At 50.5% G+C, this 26,196-nt stretch overlaps 3 protein-coding genes across 7 annotated transcripts; 2 read left to right on the top strand and 1 right to left on the bottom strand.

Annotated features, from left to right (window-relative positions):
• The first annotated feature begins 207 nt into the window (after window positions 1-207).
• TSNAXIP1 (translin associated factor X interacting protein 1) lies at window positions 208-14,298 on the top strand. 3 transcript variants are annotated; one of them, XM_019756099.2, is made up of 16 exons: window positions 208-513; window positions 3,633-3,732; window positions 8,515-8,618; window positions 8,758-8,884; window positions 10,057-10,150; window positions 10,702-10,898; window positions 11,326-11,461; window positions 11,849-12,018; window positions 12,097-12,256; window positions 12,332-12,462; window positions 12,618-12,743; window positions 12,881-13,033; window positions 13,138-13,247; window positions 13,460-13,586; window positions 13,683-13,789; window positions 14,001-14,298. In XM_019756099.2, exons 1-16 carry the CDS (start codon window positions 467-469, stop codon window positions 14,239-14,241), a joined length of 2,130 nt encoding a protein of 709 aa, XP_019611658.2. In that variant the 5' UTR covers window positions 208-466; the 3' UTR covers window positions 14,242-14,298. The 3 variants fall into 3 exon arrangements, with proteins under 3 accessions (XP_019611658.2, XP_074170810.1, XP_019611697.2); XM_074314709.1 differs by lacking the exon at window positions 3,633-3,732; XM_019756138.2 differs by lacking the exons at window positions 208-513; window positions 3,633-3,732; window positions 8,515-8,618; ... (1 more) ...; window positions 10,057-10,150; window positions 10,702-10,898 and having other exon boundaries at window positions 11,333-11,461; window positions 11,806-12,018.
• Window positions 14,299-14,387: 89 nt separating this feature from the next.
• Window positions 14,388-20,133, bottom strand: CENPT (centromere protein T). Of its 3 annotated transcripts, none has more exons than XM_019756148.2 (13): window positions 19,908-20,133; window positions 18,676-18,766; window positions 18,447-18,534; window positions 18,241-18,337; window positions 17,986-18,122; window positions 17,825-17,861; window positions 17,453-17,601; window positions 16,610-16,798; window positions 15,980-16,306; window positions 15,631-15,721; window positions 14,887-15,063; window positions 14,696-14,827; window positions 14,388-14,617 (listed from the first exon to the last, which is right to left on the bottom strand). In XM_019756148.2, the coding sequence occupies exons 1-13, from the start codon at window positions 20,018-20,020 to the stop codon at window positions 14,494-14,496; spliced, it is 1,752 nt and encodes a 583-aa protein (XP_019611707.2). In that variant the 5' UTR covers window positions 20,021-20,133; the 3' UTR covers window positions 14,388-14,493. The 3 variants fall into 3 exon arrangements, with proteins under 3 accessions (XP_019611707.2, XP_019611715.2, XP_074170811.1); XM_019756156.2 differs by having other exon boundaries at window positions 14,696-14,800; window positions 19,908-20,130; XM_074314710.1 differs by having other exon boundaries at window positions 18,676-18,785; window positions 19,908-20,036.
• A 3,515-nt stretch (window positions 20,134-23,648) lies between these two features.
• On the top strand, window positions 23,649-25,490 carry THAP11 (THAP domain containing 11). Its single transcript, XM_019756169.2, has one exon. The coding sequence runs from the start codon at window positions 23,908-23,910 to the stop codon at window positions 24,835-24,837; it is 930 nt and encodes a 309-aa protein (XP_019611728.2). The 5' UTR covers window positions 23,649-23,907; the 3' UTR covers window positions 24,838-25,490.
• The last annotated feature ends 706 nt before the right edge of the window (window positions 25,491-26,196 follow it).

The following is a 26,196-nucleotide window of genomic DNA, read 5'->3' as shown; positions in this document are numbered from 1 at the left end:
CTCGCCACATTTCGAACTCCATATCCCACTATGCAGAGCTCTCCAGAGGCGGGCCAACTCGGGGTGGCAAGGAACTTTGGGAGATGTAGTATAAACCTCCTCATCCCTAAGCCTTGCTCGGCCGAGACTTTAGAACACTGAAAACTACAATTCCCGCTGGCAACGCGACTTCGGCGTCTCAGTTCACCTCCCTCCCTTTGGCCTGTTTATCCCCCTGCCTCAGTTCTGGTAGCTAGAGTCAAATCCTCTGTAGTGACTGATTCTGAGAGGACCCCGTTATGGGGTCCGAGTCCACTTTTGCTACTTGGCTTTCCTCCCAGCTCGCGAGCGCGGGGCTCGGGGGCGTGGCAAACCCTAACCCCGCCCTCGCCTCTGGGATGCTGGGGCCTGGTCGCCATGGCGATGGGCTGTACACTATCACAGCTTTCCGGGCGGCGGGTGCTGGCTGCCCGGCTGCCAGAGGGTCATGGCCTCCCCTCAGCTGCGGTGCTCCAGATTCGCGACTACGTCGAGGTAGGCGCTGGCCGGGCTGAGGGCGGAGAAGAGGGCTTGAATACTACCAGAAAAAAAAAAAAAAAAAAGGTATTTGATCCGGACCTCTGCACCTCCCGTCTGTGTCCATTGGCCTGGGGCCTACAGCCCCACAGGATCGGTGGTACAAAAACAGTTTGAATCTTGAATGACTTGTCGGCCTAGCGAGGGCTTTACGTGCTAGCAAAAGGACAGACGCACTTTATCATTAGTAACAGCCAGTTTGTTTGTGTATTATGTGACAAGTGCTTTATAAACCACATTTAATCCTCACAGCAACTCTATGAGGTAGTATATCACCATTTTACAAATGAAGAAACAGAAGCCTGGAGAGATCATGTATTTTACACGTTCGTAAGTGGTGGAGCCAGGATTTAAAACCAGCCATGTGAGACTCCTGAACCTGAGCTCTTGGATAAACCGCCTCTTCACCCACTGGCTTATGACAAAAATGCTTGTCAAATTGCTGGCTGATTCTAAGCAGACCAGGCACATTCCACAGCCTCAGGGTAGCTCCTGCCTGTATTCAGAGGTGTAGCCTCTAGGCACTGCAAAATAAGCTCTGTTAGCCAGGAAAGCCACAAAATATACAGATTAAAACAAAAATTTTGGCAAATACTTTTCTAGCTTTGGCACCTCAGAGAAGGCCTTTAAAAGCTACTGCCCCTATATCTCAAACATGGGATGATACGATACAGCCCACATCACAAACATTGTTGGGAACATTTAGGCAAATATATCATGTTCACATCATAATTCTTGCATATAATAGGCATTCGGTAAATGTTGAATGAATGTACTTTCTCCCTACTACTCCTTCCCAATGCAAAAAACCTGATCTCACCCCCACTCTAACCCTTCAAGTTTTGCTGCCTTGACAGAGAAAGCCTACAAAAGCCAGGAAATTAAATTGGATTATTTGATCCAGAATTAAAATGTATCTACAAGAACCAGACAGCAGGCTTGAGAGAGTGTCGCTACCCAGCACAGGACTTATTTAGGAAATTGCAGCCATGTTTGAAAGGTACATGAAACAGACTCAGAAAGAGAATCCCCATCCATTTTAAGGAGGAAACATAATGTAATCGCTGAGGCTGAATTTGGTGGCAGCACAAAACATCATGCAACATCATTCATTCCAGTACCTATTCTTCATTCACCAGTATTTAGTGATGTACATTGGGCCAGGTTTACTGTTTGCCTTAGAGGCACATTGTGCGGAGTCCTCTTGCAGCTCTCCTTAGAGCAGTCAGGATAATGAAAGATAGGCCAGACCTTAGCACTATAGATATGTCAGCAGGACCCTCTAAAAGGGACCTTTGAATTGTGCATTTCCCTGGGACAGGTTTCTCTTCCCCATTGGCTTTCTCCTTTGACCCTCACATCCTGGGCACAGTGCCTAGATGGAATTCAAAAGCTTGAGTTCACTCATAATTACCCCCACAAACCCACTGCCTGCCATCAGTTAAACAACTCAATTTTCTCTATCCTTGAAGTAGAAATACAGGTGTCTGTCTCCTGTTCTCCCTGAGAATTGGTATAAAATATTTACTATAATACAAAGGAATATCCTAAGCTTTTTGGATAAGTCCATAGTCTCTATCAGGTATTTTTAAAATTATTATTATTTGCAAGTCTGTTTTTGACTATTGTCTCCTTTGACATTCAAAACTAACATCTGTTACCTACGGAGCTTTTCCACTTGGCAACTTCTCAGGATTTGTAGAGTTCCCCATATTTTTCTTGCTTACCTTGCCTTATGTGGTAGCTCCAATAGGAGCAAGAAAAACTGAGTTTGGAAAATTGATTAGTCTTGACAGAGAGGTATTTTTAACCTAGTGAGCAGAGAGGTTGATCTGCTGTTTCCTGTCTCAAACCCATGGGCAAAAACCCTTCCTTTTCCACATTGGCTGCTTATTCGACATGGTTTGCTCACACTTGTTCAGCTTAGAGACAATAGAGGACTGGAGTTTGGGGTCACTGGGGTCACTGCTCCATGGAGTAGGACAGAGAAACCCTGCAGGGCAGGGTTTCCCAACTGGGTTCATGTTACTGCTCTCGACTTCCCTGGAGTTTGAGTATTCTTAGTCTCACTTTCATGGACAAAGACACTGAGGTTGGAACTCAGTGGAACTGGATGGAACAGCATCCAGCTAAGGTTAAACAGCATGCCCAAGCTGACCACCTAGTAAGGATGGGAGATGTAGTATAAACCATCTAGTAAGGGTGGTGAGCTTGGGCATGCTGTTTAAGAAGATATAAGTCTATCTGGCAGCATAAATCACCCTCCCCCACCATAGATTGCTGGAATGACTTCTTTTGTTCCACCTGTATCTCCTTCCCACATGCAGCCCTCCCTGTTGACCCCCAAATGCCTTCCTCGCTTGAGCAAGGATGGCTGTCCAAGAGATCTAGATGTTAAAGACTTCCTTAGGATCCATTTTTCTCCCATTTTGCTGTAATAATTAACATCTCTGCAGCAACTTGCTGTCTACAGGCTACTTTTGCATATTTCTTTTGCTCTTATTTAAACTTCACAGCAACTTTGTGAGATAGGAAAAGCAAAAATTGTCTCCACTTCGTTTTGAGGAAAGGAGGCTTAGAGAGGTTAAATGACTTGCCTAAGGGGGTTCCTTTCGTACCTACAGATGTCAGCCTCCCGGGCTGTATAAGCCAGTAAGTGGAGGACTGAGACTCCAACTGGCTCTTTGACCCCAGACCTTGTGCTTCTTGGCCTATAGCACCTGCCCAGAGTGTGCCAGTCACGTATATGAAACTGTCTTCTCAGCCACAGCTGAAAACTGAATGGGAATGTAGGCCTGCCGGGTTCTCAGGGTGCCTGATGAGGGTGTCCTGCCACTGCAGGAGTCGGTGAGACTCTGGTGGTGAGAAAGTTTCTGGGAATGTAGGAAAATGGTTTGGGCCCAGGGCCAGGAGATTGTTGGCTGCATCTCTGGGAATCTGGAGGCAGCACTGGGAAGACACAGAGCCTAGCTCTGAAGTCAGAGGAGGCCATCATGTCTTGTGGCTCTGGGAAGGGTGGAAGTGTTCTCCCCACACAGGGCTCTGTCACCTACCACTTTCTTCCCTTCTCTGTACAGAGCATACCCGCGGCCTTCGGTAGTGACCATAGATGACCCCTTCATCACAGAAACCAATGATACCAAGAAATACAAGCTTTATCAGAAACGGAAGAGACTGGTTAGTGGCGATGTCCTGTTGGAACTCCAAATGTCAGCCCCCAGATCCTATCTGCTTCCTCTCTGCAACCCAAAGCACTACCCACTTGAAATATGCCCCACTAAATGGCTTCTCCTGTCAGGAGAGTGTGGCCAGGTCCACGAGCCTGTGGGGTGGGAATGGGCACACTTGCTACACCTCACCTGAAAAGCCTTCCCAAATTCCCTAACAGAGACTCAGCCCACGCCCCTGGACACCCTTCCCCTGCAACACAGATCTGGAGGATCTGGAATGGACCTCATTTCTTCATGGAGCCTGCCCTATGCCAGGCACTGTGCTAAGTGCTGGGATGGGCCCACCAGATCTGCCAAGGTCCTTCATGGCTGTGACTTTTTGTTTTTAAGATCTCAGTGCCTGATGGGGCACTTGAGTGGCTGGCATATGTGCTCCATCAATGCTTCCAGTAGTTATGTGAAGGCAGGAGTAAAGGGATGTGCCTCCATTGCGTTGTTGGCTCTGGGTTGGAAGTAGAGACTTTTTACCAGCCTCAGGAATGTTCCTTCCTCCATTCTTGTTCTTGAAAGTTTTTACATAACAATGAATGTTGTCTTGTTAAGTACTTTAGGATTTTTGTTGATATGATCATAAGATTGTTATTATTTAATCAGTAAATAGCCATTGTCCAAATCTCACAGATAAAAAAAAATATTTGAGATAACTCCAGCTCACAGTGGAGCACTGTGGGCTGTGTGGTGCTTTTTCTTGTTTGAGTGTGTTTTGTGTGGACAATTTGGGGACACATGGACCACATACTTTGTGAGGTTGGGGACTCCCAACATGGGGACCCTGACTCCAGGGAGGTAAAGGGGGGTAGTGTGGGCTCTGCGTACAACAAGTACAGCCATGGCTCCGCAAGACCCGATGACTTGGGGCGCCCACTCCCAATCCCCCTCACCTGCCACCTACGCGGTAGACCTGGGGTGGGTCTTTTCCCCTCTCTTCCTCCTGCGTGGCGACAGCTAAGCTGTTCTTAACCACCAGGGGGCGTTGTTCCCTCCCGCCATCCCCGCACCCCGGGCCGCCCTTCCCATTTTCACCTGTAGAGGGAAGCAGAGAGCATGAAGCACCGTGGAACGCCTCCTTCCAGCCCGCGCTTGCGGAGGCCTTCCCAGCTGTTGATAACCAGACTAAGACACCCAGGAATCAAAGCAGGGTACCCACGTTTTCTCCCAGCAGAAATAGCACACAGAGCACGAGGACTGGCCTCTGGAAGTGTGAAAAACTTATTAGCTCACTATGGTTAAGTGCTTCTTTGAGAAATGTGCCCAGGTGTCTTCCTGGGTCACTTTGCACTTTTATAAAAATCACATCAATTTTGATAGTCTTTCAAAAAAACTTTTTGACTTGATTTTTAAGTTTGGCTTCTCTTATTTTTCCAGTTTGTCTATTTCTACTTTTATTTCGTATTATTTAAAAAATTATTATTTATAGTTCTTTTCCTCTTCATGCAACCAGAGGCTTAAGGCTTTCTTTCTTAATAGAAAAAAGATTTTAAGCAATTAAAATAAATACCTGTGAGTGTTTCTCTGGTCATGTCCCAAACATTTTGAACATGTAATTTTAACATTTCTATAATATGTTGTAGTTTCATTTTAAGTAATGAATAGGTCAGGAGTTTATTTTTAGATTTTAAAATTTCTAAGTGGCCACGTTTTTTAGAGGTATATGTATATTGTCAGTTCCTATTTTCACTGCATTATATCAGCAAATGCAAGGTACAGTTGACCCTTGAACAACACGGGTTTAAACTGTACAGGTCCACTTATATGTATATAGATTTTTTTTTTAATTGGGGAATATTGGGGAACAGTGTGTTTTTCCAGGACCATCAGCTCCAAGTCAAGTCATTGTTTTCAATCTAGTTGTGGAGGGTATAGCTCACTGGTCCGTGTGGAAATCGAACTGATGACCTTGGTATTATGAGCACTGAGCTCTAACCAACTGAGCCAATCTGCCGCTCCTAGATTTTTCTCAGTAAAAATATTGGGAAATTTTTTGGAGATTTGTGACAGTTTTAAAAACCTTGCACACAAACCGTTGATTTTCTTAACATTTTCTTTCCTCTAGCTTACTTTATTGTAAGAATACAGTATATAATGTATATGACATATAGAATATGTGTTAATCGACTGTTATAGGTAAGGCTTCCAATCAACAATGGGCTATTAGTAGTTAAGTTTTTGGAGAGTCAAAAGTTATATGCGGATTTTTAACTATGTGGGGTTTGGTGCTTTTAAGCCCCACATTGCTCAAAGGTCAACTGTATGTAGTTTCTGGTTTTAAAATGTGTTCAGACCTTATCTGTGGCCTATGATTAGTTTTTTGTATATGTTAAAAGATTGTTCTTTATTTCCATTTAATGCATATTATAAATCTGTTCATCAGTCATTATCAATTATATTACTTTCAGCATTAGTGCCTTTTACCTTTTTCTATTTGATGTAGCTTATTCTGATAGGAGGGCTTTAAACTCCTACTACAATTCTGTTTCATCTCCTTTATCCCCCCATTTTCATTTATTCAACAAATGTCTGTTGATTCCCACTATGTTTCAGTCACTGGGGATATAGTGGTAAAGAAGACAGACATAGTCTCTGTTTCTGTAATGATGGGAAAGTGTGGGCCCTGGGAAGAATATTATGGAGATCTTAAGGATGAGTAGTTAAGATAAGCATTCTTGACCCAAGGAGAGCACGTGTAAAAATATACACCCAGTTAGTAATGTTTTTGTTTTATTTTGCCTTTCATCCGTGCTAAATTATTGTGCTCCCTTATGTATTTATTCCACGATATTTGTTGAGTGCTACTCAAGACTATGTAGTGTGAAGTATGATACCATCAATTCTGGAGATCCAGATGATGTATCAACCCAGACCCCATAAGAGGCTCAAGTCCTCCCTCGAACCTAGCAACAAGGGTTACTAAATACTTTCCAAAAATATTTAGGGAAAGAATGAATGATCCCAAGATTAAGATAAAACATGTAGAACTAACAGAATGCAAGGAAGAGCCCAAGGAGACAGTGGCGTCTCCACACTTAGGTGAGTCAGGAACCAGTTACCATTAGCCTGGAAGGACTCCTAGGACCTGGATACGTGGGGCATGAGAGGTAGGCCTGGCCTCTCCATCCCAGAAGAACCTAGATGCTGGGCTCAGGGCCACAGAGGGGGCTTTAATAGTAAATTCAGTATTAAATTCAATAATTCAATTTTCTTTTAAATTTGAAAGTAATTGGTGTACTTTTTAGAACATTTTGAAAAATGCATAATTATAGATGAATAAGGACGCATGGGCCTATCATTAGAGAATAATAATTGCTGATAACCTTTTGGGCTATTTGCTCCATCTTTTCTGATCTTTCGTTTTACCTGGTTGTACTTTTCCCCCAATTTCAGGCCTTACATAACCTTGAGAGCCATAGCATTAGTGTGTGGATACTAATTTCATGGCTACGTAACAATTTTATATTTTTAGGTACTTAGGAGTTTTCTAATTTTGTCACAGTCATAAGTAAGGCTTTGAGAACTGCCCTTGTACATAAAGCTGCTGCTCCATCTCTGTCCTGCTCTGCACTGGCTGCTCCAGGCCTCAGCCTCAGCCTCAGCCTCAGCCAGCCTGCCCTCCTTGGGCACTGGCCTCTGTTCGTCGCTCTTCGAAACTCCCGTGGTTTCCCTGAGGTGTTGGCACTACCCAGGCAGTTTGTGTGTCTCTTAACCCCCCCTCACCCCCACCCACACACACCCTCTGCCAGAGGGACTGCAGCTCCTCACATGCCCTCATTTACTGATCGTCACTGACACCAGCACCTCCTCTTCGAAAATGACCTGCACCCTTGGCCCCCTCCACTCAGGGCCCCCCTCCCTCCTGTAACTTGTACTGGCTTCAGTCACTACCTGCTGACTTGTGCTCATCAGTTCACTTGTCACCCTAGTCCCATCATACCCCGGTTTCCCTCATCTTCCTAGAAGCCAGCAGAGGCTGGCCTGTACTGTGGACCCAGAAATGTTTGATGAATAAATGAATGACTGAATGGATGAACTCTAGAAGTGAGCTTCACTCGTCAGAGGTCAGTTTTTTCTCCTATGTTTTGAATATTTCATGAAAAGTTTAAAAAACAAGCCCATACACACTACAGCTTCCACCCCTTACTCAAGGTTCAAAATGAGATCCCACTGCTTCAGGGCACCCTCCCCACTGCCTCTCAAACTCTCCCAGGGAGTGCAGCCCAGTCTCCTCCCAGGGTTCACAGCTCACCCTGCTGCACCTCTGCAGTCCTGTCTGTGTCAGTCCAGGCTTGAGGCTGGTCCTACCCTCCTGTCACTGTCTCTTTAGCTGGACTGTGTTGTGGGAGCAAGGGCTGGTCTGTTTTCATAGCACAGGTGTCCAGTACTCACTGACATACCTACAGAAGGGAATAGCTCACCTTTACTGAGTTCCTGGGAGGTGGCCTGACTCTGTGTGAACCCCCTTTCTGCTTTCCCATTGCATCCTCATGTCAATATAGTGCGATGGGGATTACAGCCATTTTACAGACAGAGACTGAGGCTCAGAGAAGTTAAGCCTGTGGTCACGCAGTTAATAAGGGAGATCTGGGTCTTAACCTAAGCCCTCTCTAACTCTAGGGCCCACAGTCATAGTTATGAAATATATTAAGAGTTGGTGGTGGGGGGAAGCATGAATGAAAGGAGCAGCAGGAAGTGGAGCAATGTTGCTATGCTAACCCCATCTGTTCCTTCCTGTCAGTCCTCCATGAGCAGCCATCTTTCCCCATGGCCCACATATACCAGTGGCCAGACCATTCTACATAACCGAAAGCCCTGTTCAGATGACCACCGGAAGCAAGCAGGGTAAGCCAGGGTCAGCCTGATGGTGGATGGACTGGTATAGACCCCACACTGGGCAGCACAGGGGTGTGTCCTGCCCCAGTCCGAGGGTGCAAGGGCCCGATGGGGTGCCCATCACAACTGAGCCCACCACCCTCTGCAGTAGCTGGCAGCAGCAGCCCCCGGGCACTACCAAGCCAAGGTATCTGGAGCAGCTAGAGAACTATCTACGCAAGGAGCTCCTCCTGCTGGACCTTTGCACGGATTCGGCCCAGGAGCTGAGGCTTCAGGTAGAGCCACAGAATTTCTGTAGGGAGGGCAGAGGGAGGGGTGGAAGGAAGCCTTACTCACCAGGACTGAGCACTTCAGACCTTCAGGAGAGACCAGGCTCTCCCAGGTCTTTTGGTTTCCCCTTCCTAGTAAGAGAAACGTGTTCTATGACAAAGCCAATGAACAGGAAAGGCTGCCAGTATGGAACCAAAACTCTCCTATGCTTGAGTTTCCTCACCGGAGTCAGGGGGACTGGATGCTGTCTCCAGTCCCTTCAGCTCTGTGATCCCCGGTGCCCAGCTTGGGTCACTGGATATCGGTGAATGGAACCTGAATCCTGGCAGTTGGGCAAACAGGGGTCCTACAGTGTCCACTAGCTCAGTGACAACGGCCCCAAGTTTCAGGGACTTACCCTAGACACATAGAGAGAGAAATCTAGATTCTGGTACATATTAGGGAGGGAATCACTAAATCCCTTCTCAAACGGGGATGATGATGGAGATTCCAGCCTGGGCTCACTTCTGACTTAGTCACTGACGAAAGTCATTTGCTGACTTGAGCACTGAGTGTTAGGCCCTGCATGGGGCCTTAGACATGATCTCACAAGCTGAAGGTACCTCACCAAGGAAGAAGCTCAGAGAAGGCATACAGATATGAAGTGCTGGGGCTAGGACTCAAACTCAGGGCTGAGTCGGGAGCCAGTGCGCACTCCAGTATACAATGCTGACTCCAAAACCTTCATGTGTGTCCAAGTGTGACAGGAAACCACACCTCTACTTGAAGGTCAGAATGTAAGGCTAGAGCCTTTGATCTCCTCCTGCTCCCACAGGGCTGTAAGATGGGGGAGGGTGGGTGCTAGTAGGAGACAAACTGAAGCACAGTGCACAGAGGAGACTGGCTGCCTAGAGAGACAGAGGGGGTTGGGGTACAGAGGGGGAGGTCCTGACCTGGGTCGTCTGCCAGGCCTCAGAGACAGCACCAGGAGAGGCCTCCGGGGAGCAGTTGAGACGAAGAGTTGCCCCTCAGCTCCCTGGCATTGTGAGACCCTGGTGGTGCCTGGAGCATTTATTTGAATGTGGGTCACCTGGAAGCTCCATGCTAGAATACTCCTAAACCAAGCAAAGAGAAACTCAGGTTCCACGGAGGGTGGCAGCTAAAGGTCAGGAGGTAACAAGTTCCCTTTTCTTGCCAGCCTTATAGAGAGATCTTTGAGTTCTTCATAGAGGACTTCAAAACATACAAGCCATTGCTATCCTCCATCAAGAATGCGTATGAGGTGATGTTGGGTAAGCCCGCAGCCGCCCTGCCTGAGCCCAGAGGATTCTACTTTGACCTTCTGGTGCTCTGAAGCGGGGCTGAAACAGCTGCCAGCCTTCAAGTCACCAAGCCCTGCTTAGCTTTTGCTCACACTGTCCTATGATAGAGCACCCCGGGCACTTGACCACCTTCTGTCCTTGGGGAGCATAGTGGGGCAGTATCTGTAGGAAATAGAGCACCTTTTCTAGTGAGAGTGAGCCCAGAAGGGAGAGAGTCCTCTGGAAAGTGAGGAGCCTCCCTTCACCCAGGCTCAGGAGGTGCCTGGCATGGCAGGTACAGCTACAGGACTAAAAGATGTAGGGGGAAAGGGCCTAGGCGAGACCCAAGTTCTCATCAAGACTCTGCCCTTGGTTTAAAAGCAAGTGGAGGAAGGCCTGAAGCTGGGGCCATGCTTTGAACAAGGCATGAGTAGACTCCTGGAGTTTGCAAGGGATGTAGCCACTCCCTGTGACCTTAGGATCAACGTCTCCTAGCTGTTCCCCATGGCCCCAAAGGGACTCTCCCACCTCTCCCTGCTTAGCCCACCAGAAGGAGAAGATTCGGGCTCTGGAGCCCCTGAAGGCCAAGCTTGTCACTGTGAGTGATGACTGCAACAAGAGGATCCTGGCCATGAGGGCTGAGGAGAAAACCGAAATCTCCATGCTAAAGAAAGAGAAGATGAATTTGCTAAAGCTCATTGACAAAAAGAATGAGGAGAAGATTTCATTGCAGAGTGAGGTGAATGGGAGTAACACGGTGACCAACTCCCTGAACCCCTGCCATCCCCACCTCAGGGATGACCTGAGGCCTTGGGTACTGAGGTGACCCCCTAACTCCCTCCACCTTTCTGCCTGGAAGGACATACGGAGCCACCACCTTCCCAGAGTCCCTGCTGCCTCCACACTCTGCCCTCTTCCTTGGCTCAGCACTGGCTCGGTGTGGCCCCAAATGCCAGCAGAGTCCTGCTCTTGACTGCCAGACTTTCTCCACAGGACACATTGGCACTTTGCTGGATTCTCAGGAATGGCCCGTCTCCTTCTTCCTCTATCTTTCTAGTTCTCAGGCCCTGATGGGGCCACCCAGCACACATCCCATCCCCTGTGGTGACTAGCTACATACAAGGATCCAAAGGCAGCCCCTGACCACGCAGCCACCTTCCCAACAGGTGACCAAGCTGAGGAAGAACTTGGCTGAGGAGTACCTGCGCTATCTCAGTGAGCGAGATGCCCGCAAGATCCTCATCGCAGACCTGAATGAGCTACGGTACCAGCGGGAAGACATGTCACTAGCCCAGTCCCCAGGTAAGCCTGAGGTGCTTTTCTCTCCCAAGGAGACGCTCTCACTACTCACCCACATTCATTCAACTCCCCTCATATCTGCTGTGCCCATTCATGATGGGAGATGTCCCTGCTGCCACCTGGGTCTATGGATCTTCTGAGCTATGGATTGACTGAGAATCAGACTCATTGTTGCTGGCAGCTGAGGCAGCCTGGACTCCCTAAGGGGCAGGACAGGTCTGGTACCCCTTGTCCTGGGCTTCTCGTAGGCTGGTAGCATTATGGGAAAGACCCAGGGGTTCCCAAGTAGGGAGAGCAGGACTTGGGACATGCCCTGAGGGACACTCTAACCCTGCCCTGGGCTACAGGCACCAGAGCCAGGGTGACGCAAGCTGATGGGGCCCCTGGCAGGCATCTGGGGGGAGGACCCCGTGAAGTTAACAGTGGCTCTGAAGATGACCCGCCAAGACCTGACCCGCACGCAGATGGAACTCAACACCATGAAGGCCAACTTTGGAGACGTGGTGCCCAGGAGGGACTTTGAAATGCAGGAGAAGACCAACAAGGGCCTGCAGGAGCAGGTGCTGGAGGGCAGGCCAGCCGGGCAGGGTAGGGCAGGGGCACGCGTGGGCAGCATGGGCCAATCACCTTGCCCACAGCTGGACAGCCTGAGAGATGACTACAAAGAGGTCCGCAAGGAGCACGAGATACTGCTGCAGTTGCACATGAGCACGCTGAAAGAGCGGGACCAGTTTTATTCTGAGCTGCAGGAGATCCAGCGCACCTCCACACCACGGCCTGACTGGACCAAGTGCGAAGGTAATGATGGCCATTGGGGCCCCCGAACTGCTCAGGTGTGTGGTCCAGACTCCAGCTCCCTCTCTCCACTTGCAGATGTGGTGGCTGGGGGTCCAGGTCGTTGGCAAATACTGGCCGAGGGCAAGAACAGCGACCAGCTGGTGGATGTGCTCCTGGAGGAGATTGGCGAGGGGCTGCTCCGGGAGAAAGACTTCTTCTCTGGTCTGGTAAGGGAGTCCCTGGGCTCAGGTTTGGGGCCAGTCAGAATGGCCAGGCCTTGCTGCTGAGACTTGAGGTTCTGGGGGAATCACATGGGGCTCTGCCCTACTTGAGGGTGGGGCCACAGATGAGCCCAGCGATGAGCTGACACTCTCCCTTCCAGGGCTATGAGGAATCTGTCCCCCCTTTTCTTCGGTTTGATGGCGTTGTGGAGAATAAGAAGCCAACCAAGAAGGATGTGGTAAAGCTCCTCAGGGATGCCTGGAAAGAACGTCTCGCTGAGGAGCAGGTCAGATATCACCAGCCATTTTAGCCTGGCGTGGCCTCCAGAATCCTCCATGGGGTTTCCTCAAAGTGCTAGAGAACAGGGAGGAGGGCCAACCAACCGTGGGGTGGCTGACCAAGTAGTCTTCCCTCACCCTACAGAAAGAGAAGTTCCCAGATTTCTTCTTCAATTTCCTGGAGCGTCGCTTTGGGCCTGCTGAAGCCATGGCCTGGGCTTACACCATTTTTGAAAATATGAAGCTCTTCCGCTCCAATGAGATTATGAGTCAGTTCTATGCAATCTTGATGGGAGAGGTGAGGTTGGGTCTGGCCCTCCAAATCTTTGTCCCCAGTATAGATCAGCTCTGTCCCTACCCCTTTAAGAAGCAGCAAGTTAGCCAGTGCTTCCCTCCCTGCAGAGGAGTGAAAGTGTGTACATCAAGCAGAAGGAGACAACAACAGAGCTGCTGAAGGAGATGACAAGTGTTGACAGTCAGAATGAGGGGCTACTAACCATGGAGCAGTTAAGGTGAGAGGCCAGCCAGGCCACCGCAAACTCCTGCCCGACATCTCCTCTGGCCAGGCTCCCAGGTGTTCAGGGAAAAGGAGAGCCTGGCAGGAAAGGCCACAGCCTCAGCCCTGGCTGCCCTTTTGAGCACTAGTGGGCCTGGCAAGGGTGTGCAGGAAGATGGGTGGGCAGGCCTCAGCCAGGTCCCTGTTGGCCCTTGTGTCTCCTCACAGGACTGTCCTCAAGAGCACCTTCCCCTTCAAGAAGGAAGAGAAAATCCAGGAGCTGATGGAGGCAGGGGGCTGGCATCCCAACAGCAGCAATGCAGACTTGCTCAACTACCACTCGTTGTTTATAGAGGTGTGTGTGTGGGGGTAGGAGGTCCAGAAACTTGCCAACCCCTGCCCTAGCCTCTGTTAGACACTAGACCTCACCCTGTCTTCTGGCCTGTCCCAGGATGAGGAGGGCCAGAGTGTGCCCTTTGTGCAAAAGCTGTGGGAACAGTACCTGGATGAAAAGGATAAGTACTTACAGGAGCTAAAGCAGCTGCTGGGCCTGGAACTGTGAGTGACCGTGGGGCCCTCAGACCCACTTCGCCATAGGCGAGTCCCACAGGCTGGGCCACAGGGTGGCATCTCAAACCCTTGGGTCTCCCTGTGTACTGAGCTTGCTGCTGGGCACTATATACTGCTCAAGTCTGGGAGAAGGCATGTTGGGGTCTGGGGTGCGGTGGAGGGGGCACGGTCAAGGCCTCTCTCTTTTCTTGTGGGGCAGCCGTGATGAGGTGACCCTACCCAAGGTTCGTGAGGCCCTGATGACCATCGATCCCAAACTGGACAAACAAACCCTGAACAGCTATTTGAGCCAGGCCTTCCAGCTCCCTGTGACAAAACTGCCAGAGGCGGGTGAACCCAAGGAAGAGGGCATTGTGACATTGCTCCAGACTGCCCTGCAACAACTTCAGGTGGCTGACATCCGGCGCGTGGGGCCTCGAGAGCAGGAGCCGGCAAGCTAGGGTCACTGTGGGCAGCTAACACTTGACTTTCAGTATAAAATTATTTGTCTGAACCTGGGCTATTCTCCCAGTCATGCTGGGGCGTCAAGGGGAGGGGGCTGGTCTCTGCCTGGCTGGCCCCAGGACATGTACCAAGACACAGCATATTCTGTTTGTAACACTTTATTGATGGGGGATGGGGAGGAGACCTGGAAGAGTATGTGGGACCAAGGGCGCTCAGGTGGGGGCAGGGCAGGTGTCAAGGCCTGAGCACTACTGGGCAGGGAAGACAGAGTTGCCACTGAATGCACAAGGGATGAGCAGCTGTCGGTACTCCAGGGGCAGGTGCCGCTCCACAAGCACATGCAGGGATACTTTGTCAGTGACCAGCCCCTGCCTGCAGCAGAAGACAGAGACAAACAGAATTAGCCCCAGCATTCCCGCACCCAGGACCTCCCTGCTTCCGCCCACTTACCGTCGCATCAGCAGCTCTAGGTCCTCTGGCATCACAGTCTTGCGGCCGGCATGAGCAGCAAATACCTCCAGGTCATCACAAAGATGTTGGAAATACTTGTCCAGGCTGCCAAGAATGTTGCAATAGAACAGACTAAACAGACAGTTCATGAGCTAAGGGGCTCCTTTCCCACCCATGGGTCCAGGACTCACCACTTCTCCACCATCTCCAGAGCCTTCTTCTCCATGGGCATCTTAGCATAGAAGCTGAAGAGCTTAGCATAGTGGCTCAGTCCAGTCTTGTAGGGATCTCGACGTTGTCTGGGGCCAGCAGTTCGGGCCTTGGGAGGAAGCCTGGCTGACAGAGGCTCCAGAGGCTTGGAAGATAAGCTGGGGACAGGAATGGGCAGTTAGCTAAACCACGGCCTGAAGAGACCCCTAATCAAAGATCAGTCTTGTTGGCTCCTGCCAAGACTGAAGCCCTTGTGCTCCTTGGCCAGCACAGACCAAGAGCTCCAGCCATCTGCTGGGGAAAATGGGGACAAGGCCATGTAGAGGCCCTAATCCTCCACAGTCTGGACCCAGTGTCCTAGTCTAGCCTCATCATACAAACTAGTATTTGCTCAGGCCCATAACCCTTAGGCCTCAGCATGGACATTCCCTCCCCTTAGCCCACTGCTGCCTGTCTGATTCTGCCAATCCTCTTCCAGGAAGTCTTCTCTGACTACATGCTGACCTAGTCAATTCCCCCTACTCAGGCTCCTCTAAGCTCCTGGAAGCTGGCACCAGAATAACAGATGTGCTCTCAGTGAGCCCCACCCAGCCCACCTAAGGGTGCTATGCTGGGTAATGATCTGCATACCTGTAGGAAGAGGGCACCCCCTGGTGCCCAATGCCAACCTCAGTGCCTGCCCCCTTCCCAAGAAGCTCTCGTGGAACAGGGTCATGGGATCTTACACTGCTGTGCTCGCCGGTGGGGCTGGCTCAAGAGACTGAAGTTGCCTGGCCTGATGAAACTCTGGGCTGCTGGAGGCCAGCTTGGAACTTGCTGTAGAGAAAGGGCAGGATTATAGGGGGCTCAAGCCTAACCATCTCATAGAACCCTGAAGGCCTACAGCCTCCTTGTCCTGCTCACTGAGGGCCCCATCTAGCTCCGGCCAGGCAAGCAAGGGGCCCCTCAGCGTCTCCGTGGCCCAACATTACCTGTGCTGAGAAACACAACTCAGGCAAGGCCGTCCTCCAATGTCACGGACTAAACAGCGATCATTGGCCCCTCAGCTCCTGATCCCTGCAGTGGGCCCTTTACCTGTCCTACCAGAGGTGTCCTTATCCCCCGAAGATCCTTCTGGCTCCTTGGCCTCAACAGCCCTCCAGGATCCCTTTGCTTCTATCACTTCTGTGTGTGTCTCAAGCTCTTCTGCTCTGGCAGATCCCTCTGTTCCTGTGGCCTCCTTCACTTTGCTCATGCACGAGCTTTCTTCCATCATTTCCTCTACCTCCTCAGCAACTTCATCCTGTAAGGGTTCTAGTCCACCTTCTCCAGAGATACTACTGTTGTTGTTTGGGGAACCCATACCAAGGGCATCAACTTCCTCTGCCTTTCCTGCCAGATGTTGGGCTGGTTTCCTAGGACCTGAATCAAGGGGAGACAATATAGGCTAGAGAAGCAGTAGGCCAAGGCTGTAGTTCTGAGAATGGGTAAAGACAGAGGAGTAAAACCCAGCCTAGCCCATTGAGGATAGAAGGCCAGAGGCAGCTGCAGGGTACTGGTTTGGAGTCCCCTGGCTCAACACTAACTCTGCTCTTAAATGGAGGAGGGACCATCAGCCAGGGCATGCTGGTGGGCACACATATGGACCTGGGGAAGGAAAACCACCAGTGCCAACTCTTGCCCAAGCTTGGGTTGGCTCTAGGGTCACCTGCCCCACATACTCACTGTTGTTCTGCAGCCTAGGCCCACTGCTCCGTGTCCTGAAGCTGACAGCCCTCTCAGCAGAGACAGAGGGGCAGGGCAGGGAGTGGTGCATACTGGGGGAGCGGCCAGGCAAAGGCTGGGCAAAGGGCTGGGTGTCCTCCAACACAGTGTCCACTGGCAGGGTGGCAGCAGGGGTATTGAGGCTGTCACCTGGAGATTAAGAGCCCGATGGCACTCAGTGTACTCCAGGCCTATGTGCTGCTACCCAGTCACCAGGCCCTAGCCATAGGGCCTCCTGAGTTTGCCCGGAGTGGTCCTCAGAGAGAGGAAACCACCTAGCACTCTAAGCTTCATCTCCCTCCCACAGCTCTCCTTGCTCACCCTCCGGCCCCTCAGCCTGGCATTCCCAGGCTCCACAGCTTGCCTCACCCTAACTTCTCACTTATGCCTCCTTCCTCTACTTCTCACTCTGTTCCCTCTGCCTGGAACCCTCTTCTTACCCTGGTGAACTTGACTTGTCTTCTGGAATCAGGTTCCAAGGTCAGCTTTGACTGGCCTGCTGATCCTAACACTTGGCCTCTTTGTACCTCCCAATAAGCTCCAGCTACCCCTTTCCTACCCTCAGCCTTGTAGCTCCTCAAGGACATGGGCTCCTGGAAGACCCTGAGGGACTAAGACTGGGTCCCACCAAGATAAGGGAACCTTATGGAAAGAAAGCAGGAACTCTTTATAGACTTACTGACCAAGCTTGCTCACTGTCCTTGACCCAATGGAGAGGGGAGAAACCCTGGACTCAATAGCACCTCCTATCTTTCATGGAGGAACAACTTTCTCCAGACTAGAAGACAGAAATCTCAACCTTACCTGATGGAGCCAAGGCCACAGAAGTATTTTGCAGATCCCGCAAAAATGCACCCACATCTACAGCTCGGCGTGTAGGAGGTCTGCGGGCCAAACCAGGCCTCTGCACTGATTCTGGCTGGAAAGGTGTGGCAAAGGTCAGGGTGGGGGTGCTGGTGGGAGGGAGGAGGCACAAAGGAAAGTCAGCTACTTGAAGCCCAGTCCTCCTCCCCCCACCCCCCAATTTCTCCATCTGCCTTGGTGCTCTCATTTCTTAAAACAAAGCCACCATGCTATGAGGCTAAAACTGGCAGGGAGCAGTATGGCCAGAATCCATTCTGGTCAGCACCTCTTTCCCCAAGCCTCTCCTCCAACCCCCAGAACAGACAACAGCACCTGGAGAGGAAGGAGGCATCAGTATTCCCATGAGGCTCTGCAAGAGGACATGAAAAGAAGAAACCATGATAAGTTCCCCAGGCTCATGATAACCCTCTCTCAGGCCTCAGCCTCCACACAGGACACAAGAGAGTGGCCACAGGCATTGGCCAGGGCCTCACCTTGGGAGAGAGGCAGCCCCTGGTCCATTCCTTGCTGGAACACTGACAATCGCAGCCTCTGCTTCCTCCTGCCAGGAGCCTGCAAACCTGGAGCCAGGATTGTAGGGGGTTCGAGCTCAGGAAGTTGCAGCTCCAGGCTACAAGGATGGAGCTTATCTCAGGCCAGGAAGCCCAAATCTGGGCTTTGGGCCCCCCAAAAAGCTGCCTGACCAGAGCTGTCTAACAGCCTAGCCCCAGGGAGGAATTCACTGGTACCTGCCCCGACTGCTTTCCGGGCTGGAGGGCTGCACCACCTGCGGTGCCGGCACTGGCTTCACCACGGACGCTGGCATGACCATGGAAGATTCTGGGGCTGTAGAAATAGCAAGAGGAGGGTGGGGCTGGCAGGGCAGGCTGCTCTGAATGAGGGATACCATGGGACTGGTGGCCTAACTCTGACCAGCAGGCCAGTGCTCACTCACCAGTTAGTAGGATGTTCTCCAGCAGAGTCCGGGGTGTCTGTTCTTTCAGGCGTTCACTGGTTTGAATGTGGGCCAATCTGTCAATAGACTTTGGGCGAAAGCACTAAGCAAACAGTCTGTTCCTTTGCCTTGAGAATCCCTCAAGGTGGGCTCCAGAACAGAGCTAGACCTCAGGGACCCCTGAAGGCAACCAGAGCCCTGTAGTGTAGTCAGTGGGCTGGACACTTACCCTGGCTCTATGGGAACGCCACTTGGCTGCTGTCTTTGTTTGGCTCCTCAGCCTCATAGAGAAAGGAGTTTCAAGCAGGGCTCTCTGGGCACTGTATAAAGACCAGCACTCTGAGAATTACGGAGGGAGGGGGAAACTAGCGGATGCAGAGACACGCCTTCATCAGGATCTTGGCCTGAAGTCTTTTTCCCTCAGGGCCAACAATCCAGAAACCACTTGTCCCCACATAGCCCCCATTCCTAGCTCTATGTCACTAGGGTTGTGGATGAAAAGGAGCCCAAGAAGTATAGGAAGAGAGAGAAACTGAAGACCCAGTCAGAGAGAGGGCTGAGGAAGACTTTACAAAGGTGACTTTGGCAGAAGTAGGGGTTCACTACGAGGACAAGAGGAGCAATTGTAGGAGTATCCATCCAGCCATTAAAATAACAATCCAAGAAAGACATTTAAATATTTTTAAACACTTAAGTACTTGTCAGGGTCTGACAGCAACCTCCACATGGATCACTCTAGCCCTAGTCTCTCCAGTCCAATCCTTCTCAGGTTCCAGAACCACATAAATGTTCCCGGGGTACAGCTCCCGTTTCAACAGCACAGGTCTAAAACCTGTAATGAATGGCTTCCCATTGCCTATAACGGAAGTGCACTGCCCGTCTGGCAGATGCCAATGCCCACACCCTCTGCACCATCGCTCACCACAGCCCTCATGCGCTGACACTCCCACCAAGTCAGACCAAATTCCTGATCCCTAGCAAAGCTTCTTTCCAGTTCCTGTCTCCTGACTTCCGCCCAGACTGTACTCTCCAGGTCCTTTCCCATCTTCCGGCTAGGAGCTGCAGGGACGGTAGGACAATGTGCAGGGAAAGGTGGGACCACCTGGGAGGTAGTTCAGGGCAGACGCCTTAATACGCTCTGCGCTGGTTTGGGGGAAAGTGGCCTAAAGAACAGGGCAGAAGACAGTATTCTGAGCGCCTATCCTTCACCAGAGGTGGATCCCCCAAAACGCGGGCACTGTTGAACTCGGTGGTCCCGAGACTTGGCTGCCTGGAGTCTCAGGGGTGGGGGCAAACAGCTGACCCGAGCCCAGCTTGGGGAGTGGAGCCAGTTCTCAGAGTCCTGGGCACGGCACCTCTTTGACACTGTTTTCTTCCCAAACAAGGTCAGCGCTGGATCGCAGACACCCCATGCCCCAGTCCCTCCGGTTGCTCAAGTGCTGGGGCAGCGCCCTCACATACCCAGCTGGAGTACTTCGCGGTCGCCGCGGCGTGCGCGGGTACTCTGTATCCAGCACGCGCCTTAGCAGCGTGCGCGTCGTAGGCTCGTTGTCAGGGCTGTAGCTGTCAGCCATGGCCTCAGCGATCCGCCTCCCAACTGCTGGGATAACCGCTGCAGCCGGTTTCCCGCCGCCACATTTAAGCCAAGTCTCGCGAGGCTGCCGCACTGCCCCACGGGAATTGCAGTTTCAGCCCTTTCGCCGGGGGGCCTGTACAATGGTACTGTTTCCTCGAAAATAAGACAGGGTCTTTTACTGTATTTCCCCAAAAAGAAGGCTGGGTCCCATATTAAGTTTTGTTCCAAAAAATGCATTAGGGCGTATTTTCAGGGGATGTCTTATTTTTTCATGTACAACAATCTATTTATTCAAATACAGTCATGCCATCTTCTGGAACATCGTCATAACATACAAAAATGTGTCTGTCTGGCTGACGATCTTAACTGGGGCTGATTTTTGGGGTAGGTTTTATTCTCAGGGAAACACAGCAGTTGCAAACTCTGAATTTGGAGGCAGTTTTACTTGGCAGTGAGCCTAGGCAAATGTGTGCAACCAGTCAAAACTTGGTTTTCTCACCTGTAAGTTGAGGATGATACCCACCTAATAATGGGCTTGTAATGAGTCAATGAGAAAATGTTTAACTCAGGGTCTGACACATGGTCTAAGTCAGGCCATCAATAAATAGTGGTCACTATTATTAGAATGTCTCTCATTCCTATCTCCCTCTCCCAAGACATTGTGGGCCAGGAAAAAATAATTTTACCGTCAGTGTGTTTCGGTCAAATTTGCATTTGCAAAGACCACTCTGAAGGCAATATCTAATGAGACCAGTTTGCAGACTCAGAGGTGAGTGGAGTGGGCTGTTTGTGACCCAGCAGAGATGTTATGATCTCCAAGTATGTGCAATTTTGAGGTGAGTTCCTGGCTCTCAAAAGTTCTGTTAACGCTGGAGACTCTGTTACCAAATTTTTCACCTATGAGAGCCCTCCCCCTTTCTTAAGTTTTCATGGGAACTGAATTGGAACTTGAGTTCTGAGTCTCCCACGTTGTTCTCTTTTTTGCTCCTAGATCAGGTGTAAAGTATTAGATACTCAAACAGGCATGTGTTTGTGTTAAAAAATAAAGCAAAGAAAAAAATTAGATATTTGCTGCTTAAGAGAAATGAGGAGGAAAATTATATCAATATTCCTCATCATGTAGATCTGACCTCTATGTTATCTGACTGAATTTGCTAGCCCTTTGCAGGCACATTTCCATGATCACCTAAAGGAAATATTTATTTATCTATTATTTTATTTATTTATTTATTATAAAGCCTTGAACTGGATATGGAAAAAAACACAAAAATCTCTTCAAACAGTTTGAGACATGAGCTTACTTTTGCATCGTATTATTCTATGTATTTATATAATTCATTAAACTGCATATTTACTACTCGTTTAAAAAACACTAGGCTCATGAAGTGAGGGGAAGAATAAGAGATTGTCCAGGGCCAGATCCTGTGAGGGCTCGTAGGCTCTGGAAAGGAGTTTGGATATAATTCTAAATGCAATAGTCCACTGGAGGGATTTAAACAGAGGTATTACATAATCATGTTTTCTTTGGCAGCCATGTGAAGAGCAAGAATAGGGGAGGCAAGATTGGAAGTAGGGAGACGTGTGATAGGTTCTTGCCTTTTTCCAAAGGTGACAAGATAGAGGGTGGGCAGGGCAGTGGGGTGGGGAGAAAGCCATGCATTCCAGATGTTTTGAGTGTAGAAGATTTAATGTAGACGAGAAGTGATTTTATGTACTAGAGGTAGAATTTTACAAGCATAATCTTCAATGTTCTGTGCATAAGGATGTATCAGTATGACCTCTCACCAACATTTTTTGAGTAAGGTAGGTATTGAGACAGGTAGGAGTAAAACTATCAGTAATTGTGTGACAATGAAAATACATTAACATATATAATGATTTTTTGCTGAATTTTATTTCTACTGCACATACTTTATAAATATTTAATCATAACAAAGTATGTATTCATATTTTACCGTGGTATAAATGATTCACCCAAATGAATGTACATCTTTCACTATGAGCTATACATACCAGAGAATGCATTTCTGAATTTGAAGGGATTCAACTTGTGGACATCACTGCATGGGCCAGGAGGAGTGGGACTTTCTCCTGTTATGGGTCTGTGAAATCCACACAAATAACTAAGTATCACACTGGTTGTAAACAGAAATGCAATGGTAATATTTGGGTAATGGGACACAAAAAAATAGTTGTTTTTCCCCCATTGTCCTGTATTTTTCTAAAACATTTTAAGTGTAGAGTCCTTTTATAATAAAGAACAACAAACTGAAAAAAAGGAAGTTAACTTGGAATGTTACTTTTTTTCTTTTGCAAGGTTTTAAATAGCCCAATCTATTTTGTTTTTGTAGCAAATAATTATATATAATATGTACTAGGCTTCAATTTCACACCCGTGGTTTGTAATTGGGAGAAGAAAAGGAGAAGGAAAAATCAGAAGGTAAAGAAGAGCAAGAAGCAGAAGAAAGGAGGAACTCAGCAAAGGAGTACTAGCTTTCAGGTAATTCCCCTGGACGACTGCCTGGCCTCCGTTCTCCTTTTCCACAGGCTCTCTTGCCCTTCAGAACATTCTCCCCATAGAAGTAGGGGGGATTCAGGAGGTGTCATTACGATACAAATCCTATCCATTCTCTTGTTTAACACCCTTCAACAGCTCTCAGTCGCCTGCAAAATATAATCCCAAATCTTTTAATTTGACCCAGTTTGGCCTCTTTTGCCGCTTCTGCTACTCTGGACGCCCCCTTCCAAGCTCTTTAAAGCGGAACCTAGCTCTTTCCTGCCTCAGGGCCTTACAGGTTAGTACTCGGGCAAGAACCAGCTACTCCTCCCCATGCAAGCTTTTCCTCATTTTTTCTTCCTGGGCCTCCACCTCCCATTTCCTCCTCTGACCAGTTCATTTCTGTTGAACGTTTATTTCTGTGATTACAGATACCCATTCGCGTGAATTCACATTATCCAAATGTCGGGCCCTCCTCCCTCTGGTAGTCCGGGTCGGTCTGGCTCCTGAAAAGTTCCCAACTCCCTGCAATGTGCCCAGCACATAGTAGGCGCCTATTGGTGATTATGTTTAGGTTAAAAAGTGAGTCAACGCAAGCAGCAGCTGAGTCGAGGGAGAGTCCCCATCGCAAGACAAAGGGGATCCTAAGGTCTTTAAATGATCTGAGGCCCAGGTCCTCAACCCTAGCACCGCTTGAATGCCTTCGACTCAGTCGCGGAGATTGGGGAACCACTAGCCGAAGGCAGGACAACCTCGCCCAAATCCTGGTCCCCCGTAATCCGACCTCTCCCTTAGGCGGCGCTCCAAGCCGCAGTCGCTGAGTTCAGCGCAAGGCATTGTGGGACTTGTAGTTTCCATGGGCATATGCCCATGGCGCTTGCGCAGTGGCGAAGCGCGCGCCTCCCAATCTCCATTAGGATTCCGGGTCTTTGTAAAGGGCAGTCCGGGCGACAGCGTTCCAACCAAATAGTTTTCTCTAGTCCACCCGGGATGAGCCGGATCGGGGAAAGAATCTACTCTGAGTAGGCCGTGGCGGTGCCCTGGAAAGCGGCCGGAATAAGCACGCCCCCGCCCCGGAAGTCAGCTGCCTCTGGCGCGGTGTATTGTGGGGGGCGTAGTCCCACTTCCCAGGCGGTCCTTCGCGGCGTCCCCGGGGCCGACTCCCGAGCGCAGGCAGGCGGCCTGGCGGGCGGCGCGGCGCGGGCCGGCGAGAAGCGTATTCTGGGCACGGGGCGCCGGGCCAGGCCGGCTGCGCCGGGCGGCAGTAGTGAGAGGCCGCCCAGGCCCTTGCGCGACGCCGCCCGTCGAGGGGCGGGCGGCGGTAGACCGACCGGGCCGTCGAAGGGCTCAGGAGGCCGGTGGGCCGGGGAGGGCCGCGCGTCGTAGCCATGCCTGGCTTTACGTGCTGCGTGCCGGGCTGCTACAACAACTCGCACCGGGACAAGGCACTGCACTTCTACACGTTTCCCAAGGACGCTGAGCTGCGGCGCCTCTGGCTCAAGAACGTGTCCCGTGCCGGCGTCAGTGGATGCTTCTCCACCTTCCAGCCCACTACGGGTCACCGTCTCTGCAGCGTCCACTTCCAGGGCGGCCGCAAGACCTACACCGTACGCGTCCCCACCATCTTCCCGCTGCGCGGCGTGAACGAACGCAAAGTAGCACGCAGACCCGCGGGGGCGGCAGCCGCCCGCCGCAGGCAGCAGCAGCAACAGCAGCAGCAGCAGCAACAACAGCAGCAGCAGCAACAACAGCAGCAGCCGCCGCCGCCCCCGTCGCCGTCAGCCTCCACTGCCCAGACCACTCAGCTGCAGCCGAACCTGGTATCTGCCTCTGCGGCTGTGCTACTCACCCTTCAGGCCGCTGTAGACGGCAGCCAGGCTCCGGGATCAGTGCCACCGGCCCCCACCACTCCCACCGGAGAAGATGTGAAGCCCATCGATCTGACAGTGCAAGTGGAGTCCGCGGCCGCAGAGGGCGCAGCCGCCGCAGCTGCCGCGTCGGAGCTAGAGGCTGCTACCGCAGGGCTGGAGGCCGCTGAGTGTCCAGTGGGCCCCCAGTTGGTGGTAGTAGGGGAAGAGGGCTTCCCTGATACTGGCTCAGACCACTCGTACTCGTTGTCGTCAGGCACCACGGAGGAGGAGCTCCTGCGCAAGCTGAACGAGCAGCGGGACATCTTGGCGCTGATGGAGGTGAAGATGAAGGAGATGAAGGGCAGCATCCGCCACTTGCGTCTCACTGAAGCCAAGCTGCGCGAAGAACTCCGTGAGAAGGATCGGCTGCTGGCCATGGCTGTCATTCGCAAGAAGCATGGAATGTAAACCGGTCCCCCGTGGACTGCAGGATTCCCGGATGGACCCCTGCCAGCTTAGGACAGCAGGCTGCTGCTGTCGAACTCCGCTGTACTCCTGGGGCACTGGTTGACACCTGGACCCCCTCTTATTTCCTCCTGAAGTCTGGGACCTAAGACTCTGCACTGGTGACACCACCAATTATGACTTTGTCTACCCCCTCCCCCAGTTTATGTTGCAGGTTCTGGTTAAGCAGAGGCTTAAGAACTACTGAACTTGATACTTATACTCTAGGGATGCAGGTGGGATGCCCAAGGATTGTGGGTTTGGGAAGACACCACGTTGAGGTTGGCCAGCAGTCAGAGACAACTCTTCCGTGTGTAGTGATAAGAGAGCCAAGTAACATCATTTCTCTTTTTCATGCTTTTCCTTCCCAGGTGCAGCCTGTGATTCTGATAGGGACTGGCAGATCTGTGCCTCTGCCTCCTAGGACCTCCTTCACCAGGAGGCCATCTACAAGGGGATCTAGGTGACCTGCTGATGGAGAGCCAGCTTGCCAGGGACTTAGGTTTACCTTGTTATGTTTGCTACTGGTTACAAATTCTATTTTCTGTACAATTAGTCAGACTAAAGTTTTCACTGTGTTTGTTTGGCAAAACGAATTAAACAAAGTAAGGTTTTTATTTGGGTTTCGCCATTTTATTTTTATGAGGACTCAACTAAGTCCCCCAGAAACATGGGGAAATAGGCCCCCTGGTAGGCCTTGACCTTAGGTCTCAACAAGGCTGACCCTGGGAGCAGAGATGGCTTCTCCATGAAAGGGTCCTAAGCACATGGACCCTGGCCTCATAAGGTCCTCACAGATTTCCTGGCCCAGGTCGTCCCAGTTTGGAAACTGTACCAAATGGTCCCAGTTAGTCCAGGGGTCAGCTTCTTATGTCCTTTCAAGATAGAGAAGGAGCAACTGAAAACTAAATGGAATTGTGACAGCCCACTTCTATGAGGGTTTTGAATTCCTCTTGAATTTTCAGCTGGGGTTGAATTTTGCTCACCATTATAGCCCTTTGGCCTAGTACAGGGTCTGGCACCTATGGGCATGCAGTTACTTAAATCAGTGAAGACCAGAGCTGGAACCAGTCATGGCTCGTGCAGGCACAAGGATTGTTGTACAAATACCTTTGGTCTTGGTACTCCTTCATTATGAAGGAGCTGGATCCATAGGAGGCTTTAAGGAGTAGGAGTTGGGATTTGTAATCCCTTGACAATACTTTTGGGTGTTTCCAGATTTCTTAAGATTGGATATTGTAGGGCTGAGATGACATTTCTATAGCTTGATATAATTTTGCTCAAATCCAATAGGGAAAGGCAAATGCCTTAAAAGCTAGCCCT

Source organism: Rhinolophus sinicus, linkage group LG11 (assembly GCF_036562045.2).
Source record: "Rhinolophus sinicus isolate RSC01 linkage group LG11, ASM3656204v1, whole genome shotgun sequence".
Lineage (NCBI taxonomy): Eukaryota > Metazoa > Chordata > Mammalia > Chiroptera > Rhinolophidae > Rhinolophus > Rhinolophus sinicus.
Note: the sequence above shows the minus strand (reverse complement) of the source record. Positions and strands in the feature narration are given on the sequence as shown.